The sequence below is a fragment of the Mustela nigripes genome, chromosome 7, assembly GCF_022355385.1.
Source record: "Mustela nigripes isolate SB6536 chromosome 7, MUSNIG.SB6536, whole genome shotgun sequence".
Classification (NCBI taxonomy): Eukaryota; Metazoa; Chordata; class Mammalia; order Carnivora; family Mustelidae; genus Mustela; species Mustela nigripes.
The window spans coordinates 18,024,085-18,040,635 of record NC_081563.1 but is presented as its reverse complement, the minus strand read 5'-3'; the positions used below and the strand labels follow the sequence as shown (position 1 = coordinate 18,040,635).

At 40.3% G+C, this 16,551-nt stretch overlaps 1 protein-coding gene and 1 pseudogene across 1 annotated transcript in view; one reads left to right on the top strand and one right to left on the bottom strand.

Moving 5' to 3' along the window:
* Positions 1-166: 166 nt before the first annotated feature.
* Positions 167-16,551, bottom strand: part of UBXN2A (UBX domain protein 2A) — a 52,477-nt gene continuing 36,092 nt past the window's right edge. Inside the window, exons 6-7 of the mRNA XM_059405221.1 lie at positions 16,173-16,328; positions 167-3,475 (exon numbers count right to left, since the gene is read on the bottom strand). Coding sequence (XP_059261204.1) covers positions 3,283-3,475; positions 16,173-16,328 — 349 coding nt within the window. The 3' untranslated portion in view covers positions 167-3,282. The remainder of the gene's footprint in view (positions 3,476-16,172; positions 16,329-16,551) is intronic.
* Positions 6,691-9,096, top strand: LOC132022243 (protein farnesyltransferase/geranylgeranyltransferase type-1 subunit alpha-like; annotated as a pseudogene).

Here is a 16,551-nt window from a genome sequence, read left to right as displayed (position 1 = left end):
ACCTATTTAAAATACCACATTTTAACCTTTCTGAGGATTAAATGAAAGTAACACCGATTAAAGTACCTGGTAAACAGAAGGCACCTAATAAATGTTGATTCTCAAACTGAATGACTTTGCCAGTGCCAAATAAAAGTAACAAATACACCCAGATGCAACTACTGTGTAAGAAACAACTGTAGATTATTTCACAGATCCTTTTAATGAATTATTATTTCATTCTTAAGACATTCTTTAACTGTTAGCCAAAGATTGCTTTCAAAATAAGGCACTGAAACAGATGCATAATACCGTATTTTCAACACAATGAAACATAAGGAAAAGTGTTCTGAATGAAAAAAAGTCTATAAAATAAAATAAAACCAGTTTTACAGCCAGCATAATGCATACTAATTTAACTATTAAATCAGAATCTGTAAAACCAGAAATGTACTTCTTGTATCAGCCTAAACAATAATTTTCAAGAGACTGATGAGTTTTGAAACAACTACGTAGGTCAAACTGTATTCCACACCTAAAATGTTTTGTTTTCAAGTTTGCCTTCCCTCACCAAATTCAATTTATATCTTCTAACATCAGTACGTTTTACATAATCCACACACTGAATTAACAGCCTTTCAGTTTTCTATTTTTAAGGTAGAAAGCTTTAGCGAATGATTCTCATTTTGAAAACCTCTGAGAGTATTATTCACATTAACGAAAGTGTTCACAGTTACAGAAATGAAGTATTGCTGATGATGGGTCTTTCTCCATAGGAATTTCTCACTGGGGTATATTTTACATGTACACACAAGAAAACCTCCAATGTATATTCTGGATAGATAATTAAAAATTGGAAAATCCACAAAGGAGGTTTTTTTAATAGGTACGAGAAAGTATTTCCAATGAGAAGCCTTTTGACAGAAATATATGGAGAATCACATAGACTATGCAAATTAAAATATACAAAGCTTCATGACAGGCCTATAGGAAACCTTTTCTTACAGACTCTTGAAAAATATATTAACCATCATCATATTTTTATATCTGAAAGAGTTCACTGATGTTCACCATCCCCTCATTTTAAGAATACCGTTGTATTTCACTGGAGTGGCTCTACTACAGCCGTAAACATTGTGACAGTACTTTCTATTATCTATCTGTTCACTTCTGAAAGTAAATGACAAAAGGAAAAGGCTCTCCTTTGCCCTTCCTCTCTTCCTGATAAAAAGATTAAGCCTCTACCCTATGGAAGGCTGCGAGCTAGAAAAGGAAGCAGTCTTGTTAGGGACCCGAACACAAGACATCTAGTTGTGTGTATTTCCCTTTCGTTATTCATGAGCTTCTAATGAAAATCTCATTTAAATGTTCCAGCCTCAGAAGAGGCTGCCTGGAGAAGAGGAGTACAGGTTTATACCATGATTAAGAGTTAAAGGGCAACAGTCTAAGAACCAACCGTGGGAGAGAAAGGATTAAACCTAAAAGGTCCAGAAGTCCCATTTGAGTGGAGAGTCTTCTTCCACTGTTCCTGGTGAAACACGCAGGTTTATTTTCTTAGGGTGGAGGCACAGTGAAGGAATGGTTCTTCTACTACATACCTAAAAATCACTTGAGATCTTGCAAATGCAGAGATCTGGGACCCATCCCAGATACCGTGAATCAGAATGTGTGTGGCAGATGCTTGGAACAGATACTCTGAAGTGTTTCCCTAGTGATTCTTACACTAAGACTCGAGGGTCACTGTAAACTGCTTTGTAAGAATGGTTCTTGCAGGAGGTCCCTAAGTCAAACTGTTTTCATAACCAAACTAAGACATTATTTGCCCCCACTTCTCTAGTGAATATACAGCAGCATTTACCAGAGGCCACACGATGTGCAACATCCAACAGAATGAAAGCTGAAGCAGATACAAGAGTCCATCTGTCTTCTCTAAGTCAGATGGTAAAGACAGTTGCAAAAAATGGAATACAATGCCACTTTACTCACTGAATTTTTTAGAAAATGCATTTTCAATAAAATGTGGTTTTATATTAACATGTGCTTATTATTTTTAATGAATAAATATTTTATAATTTATTTTCAGTATCATATATATAACCCACATAAACAAAAGGTCTCAGGACCAAAAAGTCTGAGAACTGCTCTTCCAGCAGATACCCAGTGCCCTGTGAACATTACTGCTGATAGGTATGGCTACTTAGTTCCTTGGCACATTCAATGTAAATTCTGCTTTAAATAAGATTCAATAGGGAATTTGCAAAAAAAACTTCTTAAACTTATCTTCAGGCAAGGGAATTCAATCTGACAGTGAAATATAGAAGTCTAACCAGTTTGAATTAAAAGACTAAGATACAAAACACGTTTTCCTTAGTGGCATCAGAATGTAATAAATAATCCTTTAATATATACCCAGGTGGGCTCTGATATATATGGAATTGAAAGCCATACTTTATCTGATGCAGTTAAAAAATATTAAATAGCAATGTGTCAACACAAGCATTAGATTCTAAGTGAGTGGTAGCAAATGAAAGGCTAACTCAAAAATGTTAGCTAAAAACAAATCCCTAATTTTCAAAAGAAAACAAAATAACGGCTGAACTAGGGTTCCTGCATAGAAAAGAAATTTTTAAAAATTACACTTCTTGAAAATGTCAAAATGTGAGTAGGCAGATTAATACTGACATTATACTAAGCTGCAGTTTTATTCTTAGAATACATTTTAGATACTGTGCCAAATGAGTATATTTCACCATTAGAAAGTAAAAATTGAGAACATTTTGAGGTTCAGGCATAGCTCTGGTGAAAGCAGTTCCTTCCAGCCTTCTGACTGTATCTCAGATGTAAAATCATTACACTGATGTTTTAACCTGCCATGTAAATTTCTTAATGTATTGTCATTTCAAAAATCTGAGACAGCTAACATCTGAACATACCGCTGCTGTTTGGGAATATCTGAATGAATGGTGCCGTGATTATATTTGCTAACTTATACACATTAAGATTCTATATGATAGATAGTGATTTAATATACCTTATTGTTGAATAACTAACTGGTATTTGAAAATAAGTGTAGTTTTCTTTCTGAGCAGCTTTTTGGGAAAAGTGCACTGAATATAGTTTCCAGTCATGGTTCACTTTCCTAACTTGTACTTATTTAAAAATCTTCTCATCAGGAGGGAGTTAAATAGTGCTTGAACCAGAAGTCCAGTGAATCTCACTTCCTTTCCCTCATTTTGGTTTGGATGTTCATTTACAACCATCATTTCTCTGCAAACTTTCCACTCAGTGTATCAAAAATCAATGTTATGAAAGTTCTCTAAAAGGTTCAGCGGTTTTTTGGAGTCTCTGAATGATTACAGCATTCTGTAAATCTGCTTCTTCCAATGTGAGTGTTTCATCTAGCAATTTGAGGAAAGGAAGAGCTGTGGCCAGGGAAAAGGGAGGACTTCTCTGAGATCCTTGGTATTTTTCAATGAAGTCTTTGATGTGGCTTATCCTGTAAAACAGCACAAACTATTAATATAATTTTATGAAAACCTGAGTAAATTTAGTAAGGTAATAAGCTGAAGATATCTTTCTAGTTATGTTAATACACAGAATAGTCAAATTATGATAGAACTGATCATTTGGGCCATCTTTTTAAAGGCTGATCCTGGATAGTAAGGAATTACTATTAATTATCTTCAGTGTGACAAGTATTATGGTTACATTTTTATTTATACTTTGTTTTAAATTTAATATATATTATTAGTTTCAGAGGTAGAGTACAGTGACTCATCAGTCCTATATAATTTTATGGTTACATTTTTATAGAGTACGTCCCTTTTAGAGTTATACATTAAAATATTTAATAGGAAACTATACGAAGTCTAAGATTTCCTTGAAAACAGTTCATTAGAACTGAATGAGGAATTACTATGTCTTCTCTTTTGTTTGGGTACATGTGTGTATCTGGAAGTTCCTATAATATAAAGTTTATTTATCTTTAACTGGTTCTGAATGGATCATATATGTACTACACTATAGTACTATTACACAGATACAGGCTATGTCTCTTAAATACCAGGTCATGCTGTGTTTCAAACACAATTAGTAAAATTCCTAACTCAGTGTAGGCAGAATTGCAGTTATTATAATCAAAACTACAATAACTGCAATTTTGGAGGTCAGCTCAAAGTTATGTTCACCTAAATATGTATGTATGTATATATTTTTAAAGATTTTATTTATTTGATAGAGAGAGAGACAATGAGAGAACACAAGCAGCGGGAATGGAAGAGTGAGAAGCAGGCCTCCTGCTGTGAGCACGGAGCCTGATGCGAGCTTGATCCCATCAAGGACCATGACCTGAGCCAAAGGCAGGCGCTTAAACACTATGCCACCCAGGCACCCCTATGTGTATGTATTTAGAGAGAACGCATACAGAGTTCATTACAACTAAGATGCCAGTGATTTTAAAACACATCACTTTATGTTTTGCTAAAAAAAATCCAGATTATGACAAAATACTTTAACATGTAGAATTTTTATATTTATTGAAAGCACAATTTCATGTAAACATTTCTCAAATCAAGCATGTGATTCTATTAGAATAAAATGGTTAAGCCATTCTTTTAGTACTTGAACATTGTTCAGACTCAGATCCTTTCAATCACTTTTGATTCGGTCATAATGTGGTACACATTCTTCTCTCTTTTTTTTTTTTTTTTTTTTTTAAAGATTTTATTTGAGGGGCGCTTGGGTGGCTCAGTGGGTTAAGTGTCTGCCTTTGGCTCAGGTCATGATCTCAGGGTCCTGGGATCAAGCCCCACACTGGGCTGTCTGCTCAGCAGGGAGCCTGCCTCCCCTACCTCCCCTGCCTGCCTCTCTGCCTACTTGTGATCTCTGTCAAATAAATAAATAAAATCTTTAAAAAAAGATTTTATTTATTTGTAAGAGACAGAGAGAAAGCATGAGCAGGGTGAGAGGGAGAAGCGGGTTTCTCACTGAGCAGGGAGCCCAATTCAGGGCTTGATCCCAGGTCCCTGGGATCGTGACCAGAGCTGAAGGCAGAGGCTTAACCGGCAGCCACCGGGCGCCCCTGGTACGTATTTTTCCACATTATACCAGCCCTCTGTATTAACAGGTGTGTTGGTGATAAAGAATTTCTTTAAAAAAGAAACTGTCTCTGAGATGATTTTTGTTTAGCTGAGACTTGTTCTGCATGCTTTGAGGCAGATGCCAAGAAAAAGGTAATTATGTAATGACTGTCATGTGGTCAACCATGGATTTTAGGATAAACTCTCATTTCAGAGAGGCTAAAATGGGAAAAAATGTTTAACTCAGAATTAATGAACTATGCTATTATCATGGAAAACAGAATCCTAATTAATTCACTAAAGTTCATTAACTGTCTATTAAAGCTGTGTGAGTTGCCAAAAAAGTCTAGGACACAGTCTCATGTATTTGGGTACCAAGAGTTGGGATAACGAAAGGCTAAAGCTAACAGCAAATGTTATAAATATGAAAAGAAAACAGCAGGGCATTTGGGTGGCTCAGTTGGTTAAGCAACTGCCTTTGGCTCAGGTCGATCCTGGGGTCCCAGAATCAAGCCCTACATCCGGCTCTCTGCTCCACGGGGAGTCTGCTTCTCCCTCTGACTTCTCTCTCATGCTCTCTCTCTCTCAAATAAATAAATAAATCTTTTTTTTTTTTAAGTAAAAATTTTTAGACATACACTATGATCTCTGTGTTGTCATTAAGAGAATAAAAAAATGCAAATCTAAAAAGCTGTAAGAGGATAAAAATAGTAAGTACACATTACGCTCAAAAGGAGGCAAGAAAGGACAAAAAAAGAGTAAGACGGGGTGCTGGGTGGCACAGTCAGTTAAGTGTTCAACTCTTGGTGTCTCCAGTGGGGCTCAGCAATCAGCATGGAGTCTGCTTAGAACAGTCTCTCTTTCTCTCTCTCTCCCTCTGCCCATTTTCTCACCCATACAGATAAACAAATCTATGAAAGGAAAAAAAAAAAAAAAAAAAATAGGGTTGCCTGGGTGGTGCAGTCATTTGGGGACCCAACTCTTGGTTTCAACTAGGGTCATGATCTCAGAGTCGTGAGACTGAGCCCCGTGTGGGGCTCCACGATCAGCATGGAGTCGGCTTGGGATTATCTTTCCCCCTCCTTCTGCCCCTCCCACTCATGCTCATTCTAAAATAAAATAAATAAACCTTAAAAAAAAAAAAAAAAAGAAAGAAAGAAAGAAAAGGGCACCTAGGTGGCTCAGTAGGTTAAGCATCTGTCTTGGGCTCAGGTTATGATCCCAGGGTCCTGGGATTGAGCCCCGCACTGGGCTCCCTGCTCAGCGGAGAGTCTACTTCTCCCTGCCTCTCTGCCTCTGCCTGCCTCTCTTCCTGCTTGTGCACACAAGCCTGTTCTGTCAAATAAATCTTAAAAAAAAAAAGAAGACATGGGGTAAAGAGAAAACAAAGAGCAAGATAGTAGCCTTAAACTCAATTAGTTCAGGATATTATATATCAATGTCAAAAGTGGATTAAACATTCCAATTTACAAAGGGTGGTGTTGGGGGATTGGGGGGGGCAGAGGGGTACCTGGCTGAAAAAAAAAAGCTTAAAAAGTTTTTTTAAAAAATAAAAAACAAAGCCTGGGCCACCTCTGCTGTGGACTACGGCGAGATGGTGACCATCGCCAGGCTTGGGGAGGCTATGCAGGGAAGCAAACCCAGTTAGCCAGAGCCGCCCCTGCCCTAGCAGCAGCATCAGGAAGAAGCTATGGGAGCTGAGCCCAGAGAAGCAGCAGCACCCTTATGGATGGTGGGTACCTGAGCCCAGACTCGCCCACCTACGTCTTGCACCCAACAGAGCAGAATGATGGCCTCAATCCAGTGATCCAGATCATTTACAGTGGAAAATTTAGACTGGATTATTTCTGGGCTGTCCTGCAGTGTGATGAAAGAAGTGAATGAGCATTTTTTTTTTTTTTTTAAAGAGATTTACTTACTCACTTGAGAGGGAGAGTGTGAATGGGTCCCTGCGGACAGGAGCGGGCCGGGGGAGAGGAGAGAATCTCCAGCAGACTGCTCACTGGGCGCAGAGCCCGATGCGGGGCTCGACCCCACCACCCAAGATCACGACCTGAGTCACAGTCAACAGCTGGATGCTTAGGGGTGCCTGGGTGGCTCAATGGGTTAAGCCTCTGCCTTCGGCTCAGGTTGTGAACCCGGGGTCCTGGGATCGAGCCCCGCATCGGGCTCTCTGCTCAGCAGGGAGCCTGCTTCCTCTGCTCTCTCTCTGCCTGCCTCTCTGCCTACTTGTAATCTTTTGTCTGTCAAATAAATAAATAAAATCTTAAAAAAAAAAAAAAAAGAGTTGGATGCTTAACTGATGAAGCCATGCAGACGCCCTAGACGTGAACAAGCTTTTAAACTAACAGGAGAAGCTACTAAGTCAAAAGCAGCCAATTATGCAATGGGACTTTTTTAGAAAGTTCTCTTACAGTCACCTCAAAATGACTGACAAGAGGAAAGGAACTAACCCACTCTAATATTTGAGAAACAGGCCAAAAACTATGAAATTTAGCACCACAGGTATTAGTGGAATGAGGGCCCTGAGTTTATTGCCCATACTCTTGATTAGGATGCAAAGAATTACCACTGCTGGGAACATCAACAATGGGTTATTCAGGAATTTAAGCTTTGGGATAATGAGCTGCAATATGTAGACCAATTTTTTTTTTTTAAGATTTTATGTATTTGACAGAGAGTGCCAGCACAAGTAGGGGGAGCAGCAGGCAGAGGGAGAGGGAGAAGCAGGCTCCCCGCCAATGCAGGGCTCAATCCTAGGACCCTGGGATCATGACCTGAGCCAAAGGCAGACACCTAACAAATGAGCCACCCAGATGCTCCAATGTAGACCAATTTTTTTTGGGGGGGTGTTAGAACAGCACTTTTTAAAAAAAATTTATTTTTTATTTTTTTATAAACATATAATGTATTTTTATCCCCAGGGGTACAGGTCTGTGAATTGCCAGGTTTACACACTTCACAGCACTCACCATAGCACATACCCTCCCCAATGTCCATAACCCCACCACCCTCTCCCCGACCCCCCTCCCCCTAGCAACCCTCAGTTTGTTTTGTGAGATTAAGAGTCACTTATGGTTGGGGCACCTGGGTGGCTCAGTGGGTTAAAGCCTCTGCCTTTCGCTCATGTCATGGTCCCAGGATCCTGGGATAGAGCCCCCGCATCGCATCGGTTTCTCTGCTCAGCAGGGAGCCTACTTCCCTTCCTTTCTCTCTGCCTGCCTCTCTGCCTACTGTGATCTCTGTCAAATAAATAAATAAAGCCTTTAAAAAAAAAAAAAAAAGAGTCACTTACGGTTTGCGTAGACCAATTTCTTAAAAGAAGGATTTGAGAATTAACTGTCTGGACCCAAAGATACTTCGTAATTTCTAACACTACTGGCTATACTGGAGAGAGAAGTCCTTTACCCTCTGGGAATGATCAAACTAGTACCACATAATGAAAGTGCATGCAACTATTTGGAAGGGATTTTACAGGACTATGGTCTTTCCAAATATCCCAATCTACTAAATCCATTCCTTGATTTGCAACCAAGTCACAGGTCCCCCTAATTGCCTTTCTTGTGGACATTTATGAAGACACTTTTTAAAAGATTTTTTTTAAAAGATTTTATTTATTTATTTGACAGACAAAGATCACAAGTAGGCAGAGAGAGAGGAGGACGAAGGCTCCCTGCTGAGCAGAGAGCCCGATGCGGGACTCGATCCCAGGAGCCTGGGATCATGACCTGAGCCAAAGGCAGAGGCTTTAACCCACTGAGCCACCCAGGCGCCCCTAAAAGATTTTATTTTTAATTAATCTCTACACCCAATGTGGGGCTCGAACTCAACCCTTTGATCAAGAGTCATAAGCTCTCACTGAGCTTGTGAGCCAGCCAGCCACCCCAAGGAGGACACTCTTAATAAGCATTAGAGTTGTCTGAAATCCTGGCTTTAAAAAAAAAAAAAAAGACACTTTAAGAAAGGAGTATTGGAGATATACTGAAGATCCTTTCAAAGCAAACACAGCATAGAAAGTAACCCACTGACAAACATATAGCATAACACTATCTAGAAAAAGTTGATGGGGGACGCCTGGGTGGCTCAGTTGGTTGGACGACTGCCTTCAGCTCAGGTCTTGATCCTGGAGTCCGGGGATCAAGTCCCGCATCAGACTCCCGGCTCCACAGGGAGTCTGCTTCTCTCTCTGAACTTCTCCTCGCTCATGCTCTCTCTCCCTCTCCCTGTCTCTCTCAAATAAATAAATAAAATTAAAAAAAAAAAAAAGTTGATGGAATACTTTAATTTTTGAAGAGACTCTATCTACTACAGGAATTTCAAACTAAAGTGATCACTCCCTTTGCCTGTGGTATAAAACATGCACTGCACTGCTTTTTAAGAACCAACTGTGAGGGTGCCTGGGGGGCTCAGTTGGTTAAGTAAACTGCCTTTGGCTCAGGGTCATGATCCTGGAGTTTCGGATCGAGTCCCGCATCTGGCTCTGAGCTCAGCGAGGAGCTGGCTTCTCCCTCACCCCTCCCCTCTCATGCCCTCTCTCTCAAATAAAGAAGTCTTTAAAAAAACAAAACAAAGGGGCACCTGGGTGGCTCCGTGGGTCAAAGTCTCTGCCTTTGGCTCACGTCATGATCCCAGGGTCTGGGATTGAGCCCCACACTGGGCTCTCTGCTAGGCAGGGAGCCTGCTTCCCTTCCTCTCTCTGCCTCCTTATGATCTGTCTGTCTGTCAAATAAATAAATAAAATCTTAAAAAAAAAAATCTCCCTGGGACGCCTGGGTGGCTCAGTTGGTTAAGCAGCTGCCTTCGGCTCAGGTCATGATCCCAGCGTCCTGGGATGGAGTCCCACATCGGGCTCCTTGCTCAGCAGGGAGCCTGCTTCTCCCTCTGCCTCTGCCTGCCATTCTGTCTGCCTGTGCTCGCTCTCGCCCCCCCCTCTGATAAATAAATAAAATCTTTAAAAAAAAAATAATCTCCCTCGTCTTACAAAAAACAAACCAAAAAACCCAACTGTGATGCTTCTTGGGTGCTGCTATTCAGACTGGCAATTTGATTATTTTATTTCATTCATTTATTTTTTGAAGATTTTATTTATTTGACAGAGAGCGAGCACAGGCAGGCTGGGGGGCAGGCAGACGAAGAGGGAGAGAAGTAGGCTCTCCACTAAGCAGGGAGCCCAACTCAGGGCTCGATCCCAGGACCTTGGGAGCATGACCTGAGCCTAAGGGAGACGCTTTTCAGACTAAGCCACCCAGGCACCCCTAATTATGTATAAAGCAAAGTAATTTGGGGGGAGAAGAAATAGTCTTAAGAAGGAACTTCTGTATATTTACTCAATCCCTTAACATCAGCTCCTCCGTAAAGGGAATGTGGGCCAGGATCTGCAGCATTAATGAGTGCAAGTAACTTGTATGTATGGATATAACTTGTATGTATGGATGGATATAATGTAACTTAAATTTTAGTTCAGGAAGCAAGGCATGCAACTGTTACTTCTGAGCTACTATGCCAAACTAACGAATCCCAAAAGAATGGTTTTATAACAAAATTACAGATGTATCCTAAAAACTTTTTAAATTTAAAATTAAAAAATAAAAACAAAGTCTGATTAATAATCACTTAATAAATACTGTTGGCCAGAGTTTTTCAAATGCTTTAGTTGTTCAAGAAAAGAAAAGTCTAGGTGACTATTTGTTACTAAAAATGGTGCAAGTATTCTTCTAGACAAAGAAAGTTGAGATTCAAATATTTTATTTCCCTGAAAATATAGAAATTTAGATTGGAATAACAAATTCCCTCTTCCATTTTCCACATGTTTAGTTTGCCTTCCTCCCATCTGAAAGAACTTGGGTCACAGAAGAACATCCTAAGGCACCATTTAAACATATGCTGCTTCTATTACGGGGGCACCTGAGTGGCTCAAGCAGTTAAGTGATGGACTGATTTCCGCTCAGGTCATGATCTCAGGGTTATGAGATTGAACTCCACGCTGGTGTGGAGTCTGCATATTTTTCTCTCTCTCCCCTGTGGCCTCTCCCCACCCTCTCTTATAAAGAAATTGTTAAAAAATTATGAACACATGCTTCTATTATTATGATCATCAGCTCTCTGATTCTTGCTGTGTAGGGTAGTTTGCTATTTAGAAATAATATAAGTGAAATGCCTTGAAGAGAGCCTAATATATAGAAAACATTCAATAGGTGGTAGCTAAAAACAAAACACAAAACAAGAATCAAAAAAGACTGTTAACCTAGTCATAAAAACTATACTTGAGTAACTATTGACAAGAAATACCTTTAAATATACAGAAACATAAATACATAGATATAATGAAATTAAAGAGAAAGATATGTACACCATGCAAGCATTAATCATAAAGAGGCTTATGTGACTACATTAGTATCAGGTAAACTATGACAAAAAATTATCAGGGATTAAAAGGGACATTTCTCAGTGTTAAAAAGGTCAATTAATCAGAAAAAAACTGCAATTTTACTTCTATACAGACCTAATTACAGAGCTTTAACATATGTAAATTTTAACAGAAAGAAAGGAGAAATAGACAAATCCACAATTATAGCTATAGATTTTAGGACAGCTCTACCGCTAACTGATAAAATATGCAGAAAAATAAAGAAGTAACTCAATTTTATTAAAAAGTAATAGTAATTAGGGGCGCCTGGGTGGCTCAGTGGGTTAAGCCTCTGCCTTAGGGTCAGGTCATGATCTCAGGGTCCTGGGACTGAGCCCCACATCGGGCTCTCTGCTCACCAGGGAGCCTGCTTCCTCCTCTGTCTCTGCCTGCCTCTGCCTACTTGTGATCTCTCTCTGTCAAATAAATAAATAAAATCTTTAAAAAAATAAACAAAAAGTAATTAAGAGAAAGTGGAGGGGTGCCTGGGTGGCTCAGTCCATTAAGCATGTGCCTTCAGCTCAGGTCATAATCCCAGGGTCCTGGGATCGTGCCCCATATCGGGCTCCCTGCTTGGTGGGTAGCCTGCTTCTCCCTCTCCCACTTGTGTTCTATTCCTGTGCTGTCTCTGTCTGTCAAAAAATAAATAAAATCTTACAAAAAAAAAAAAAAAGAGAGAGAGAGAGAACATGGAGTTGGCAAAAGGTAAGTTAGATGGACACTCAAATAGAATGGGGAGCCCAGAACAGATCATCTGCTTTACAAAAAAGATGTTACAGCAGTTAGGTCAGGAAATTAGTCTTTTCTACAAAGTGTACAATAAACAGGACTTGGCCATGTGACTTGCTCTAGTCAATGGGATGTTAGGACAGTGATACAAGTAAATGTGCTTGTGCCTCTGCCCCTGTTATGACAAGTAGGGTGCTGATTCAAGGATGAGAGACACAGGAGTAAACCTAGACTCAGATCTGTAGCTTAAATTCGTGCTCCCTTAAATGATCTGCAAACATATGAATGAGCCCAGCTGAGATCAGTAAATCCACATCAACTGACACATAATACTCATTATTCCATGCCATGAGATTTTTCTGGCTGTTTACTGATCAATGCTGACTGATACAGCCACATAAACAAATAGAAACCTAGAACACTACTAACAAAAATAGGATGGATAACTGATTTCATATAATGGAATACAGTATAGAAAGTAAATGAGGGACAGCAACACACATCAACATGGATGAGTCTCAAAAAAAAATTGTAGTATGATTCCATTCATGTCAATTTTAAATAAAAAGCAAAACAGCATTTCTTTCCCCTTACTGAACCTGATCCAAAAGCCACCAGGAGCGCAGAACATGGGAGCCAGAAATGATGACAGGAGTTGAGGTGGCCCGGAACAGGATCAGTCTAAGCAGGGTTCAGAAGGCATCTGTACAGGAAAGCTGCCCACCTGCCTGGTGTCAGAGCCTGAGAAGCAGGAGGAGGGTGTCAGTGCAGGGGGAGGTAAGGCAGGGGTGGTCAGAGTGTAAGCAAGGTTAGGGGTATGTCCTACAAAAGTTGTCCAGGACAGAGTGTCAGAAGCAAAGTAGGGTGAGGAATGTACCCAAACAGCGGGGTAGGAGAAGTGGCCTGGAGTGGGCCGGAAGGAGCAGCCACTGCGGCATGTCAGAACCAGGAAGGGGTGAAGAGACTAAGCAGGCATGGGGGAGAAGAGGGGTACTGAGTGTCAGAGCCAAGGAGCATGAAGAGGTCACGGACACGGGGTGTTGAAGTGGCCTGGGGGGATGTCAGAGATGCAGCAGGAAGAGAAAGGAACTGAAATGGGAACTCAGTCAGGATAAAGACCAAGCAGAGTGAAGAATTCTTCAAGTGGGGGAGGTGGCAACAGGGAAAAAAGAGACTGGTTACATAGAGGAGGATTAATCAATCAGTAAATATATTAAGAATAATCGAGGGGTGCCTGGGTTGCTCAGCTGGTTAACCAAGTCTGACTCTTGGTTTTGGCTCGGGTCGTGATTTCGGGGTCCTGGGACTGAGCCCAGCACTGGCTCCATGCTTGGTGGGGAGTCTGAGGATTTCTCTCCTTCTACCCCTCCCCTTACCACCACTAAAATAAATAAATCTATCTTTAAAAAAAAAAAAAAAAATCCACGGCTATTCACTGTGGAAGAAATTAAGTTATACATATGGAAAGGAAAAAACTGGAATAAACTCAATGGTGGTATATTGAGTCTGGAGGTATCTATGTGAACTCATGCTTTCATTATGCAAAGACACAAAAAATACACATGTAAATGGGTACGTATGTATGTATATGTATGCGTGTATACACCTATAGCTCTCTCCATTCAGAAAGCCTGGGAGTGGTGCCATCAAGCAGTAAGCATACCTACTACCCAGATCCTGGCTTCTCGGCACCACTGTCCACTAAAAAGAACCAGGGTTTCTTGGAAAAAGTATGATGAACTATTATTTCAAATTGAGACATGACACCTGAAAGGTAATGTGTGATTCTGAATGGCCTTTGGGTAAAAAGGATGGTATCAGATTAAACGGCAAACTTTGAATAGGGCCCAAATACTAGCTCATAGAGGTGTATTAATGTTAAATTCTCAAATGGCCAAAATGTGGTTATATGTGATAAAGTCTCTGTGGGAAACACAAACACACAAAAGTATTTGGGGTGGGAATGCCTGGGTGGCTCAGTTGGTTAAGCGGCTGCCTTCGGCTCAGGTCATGATCCCAGCGTCCTGGGATCGAGTCCCACATCGGGCTCCTTCCTCATCAGGAAGCCTGCTTCTCCCTCTGCCTCTGCCTGCCATTCTGTATGCCTGTGCTCGCTCTCTCTAACAAAAGGAAAAAAAAAAAGTATTTTGGGTGATGGTCACCAGATTAGCAATTTACTCTTGAAGCCTATAGGAAAAAAATTCTTTATAGTATTTTTAAAACTTTTCTATTTATGATTTTATTTTTAAGATTTATTTATTTCAGACAGAGTGGGAGCAGGGGGTAGGGGGAAGAACAGAAGGGAAGAAAAAGGGGAAGAAGATGGGGTGCTTGGGTGGCTCAGGGGGTTAAGCCTCTGCCTTCAGCTCAGGTCATCTCAGGGTCCTGGAATTTGGGCCCATATCCAGCTTCTGCTCAGCAAGGAACCTGCTTCTCCCCCTACTCCACCCACCCCACTGCTGCTCTGCTTACTTGTGATCTCTCTGTCAAATAAATAAATAAAATCTTAAAAAAAAAAAAAAAGAAGAAGGGGAAGGAGAAGGATGGGTGAAGAGTGTCAAGCGGACTCAGCACTGAATGCAGGGCCAACTAAGGGCTCGATCTCATGACCCAGAAACCATGACCAAGCAGAAACCAAGAGCCAGATACTTAACTGACTGAGCCACCCTAGAGCCCCAATTTATGATTTTTTTTTTTTAATTTAGTTCTTTGAAACAAAGAGAGAGAGAGCACAAGCTGGCAGTAGCAGGCAGAGGGAGAAGGAGAAGCAGGCTCCCCGCTGAGCAAGGATCCTGACATGGGGCTCGATCCTGCATATGTCTTTGGCTCAGGTCATGGTCCCAGAGTCCTGGGACCATGACCTGAGCCAAAGGTAGTTGCTTAACCAACTGAGCCACCCAGGTGCCCCTTTATGACTGTTTTAAAATTCAAACTAATTATTTGAAAATGAGCAAAACAATTCAGTATTTTTTTAAGATACATATGTACTTGATAAAACTATGAATAAAAGTAGAAAATGATTAACATAAATTCAGAATACAGTATGTCTTGCACAAAATGAAAAGATACGATCAGGGAAAAGGCACATAAGGTATACTAAAATATATTCTGAGCTAGTTATGTGTGTGTGTGTGTATTTTTTTAAAGAGAGTGTGTGCGGAGAGGCAAAGGGAAAGGTGGGGAGAGAAAGAATCTTTTTTTCTTTTTTAAGATTTTATTTATTTATTTGAGGGAAAAAGGAGAGAGAGAAAGAACACGAGCAGGGAGGGGGTTGATGCAGAGGGAAAAGCAGGCTTCCCGAGGCATGGGGAGCCTGAGGTGGGGCTCAATTCCAGGACCCTGCGATCATGACCTGAGCTACAGGCAGATGTTTAACTGACTGAGCCACCCAGGTTCCCCTAGATATGTAATTTTAGTATTTTTTAAAGATTTTTTTATCTGAGACAGAGAGCATGAGCAGGGAGAGCAGCAGAGGTAGGAGCAGACTCCATGCTAAGAAGGGAAGGCTGACACGGAGCTCAAATCCAGGACCGGGGATCATGACCTGAGCCGAAGACAGATGCTTAACTGACTGAGCCACCCAGGTACCCCAAGTGTTCAACTCTAGATTTCGGCTTGGGTCACAACTTCAGGGCTGTGAGACAGAATCATGTGCTGGGCTTCACACTCATGAGGGAGTCTGCTTAAGATTCTCTCTCTTCCTCTCCCTCTGTCCCTCCCCTCCTGAAATAAATAAGTCTTAAAAGAAAAAAAAAAAAAACTACATATCTAGTTATAAAGGAAGGCCAATCAATTGATAAAAATGATAATCCATAAAACAAACTGAAAGTACTTCATTAATGTCCAAAAACTTCTATTGTCATGACATATTGTTTAGAGAACTGGTAAGATCCTTGGTTAGTTCTTAAAAACTGCTAACTGAACTGAAAAGAAATTTAAACATGAAAAAATTCAGACAAATAATGAAATGAAAGACTCACCTGTGAGAAATGTTAAATTTCTGGACAATCCTTTTTCCATTGGCTAACCAGATCTGTACATTAGTGATGGGTTCCAGATTGTTTAGTTGAATGGATAAATTATTTTTATTCTCAACTTCGATACTCTTTGCCTTAGAAACAATTTTTGGTGTGGCGCTAAGAAAAGCCAGACAACAAAGTCAGGTGCAAGTTGTTCATTAAGAAGAACTTAATCACTAAACAAATACTATAAAACTTTTACATTAAGTGTACCTTTTAGGAAGATATTACAGTCACAGCTGTTTCCTGAATAATAACATAAAGATACTAATATTACTTATGTCCTTCATATATGATGAATGTAGGATCCTAATGAAATTATACATATCCAAGTAATTTG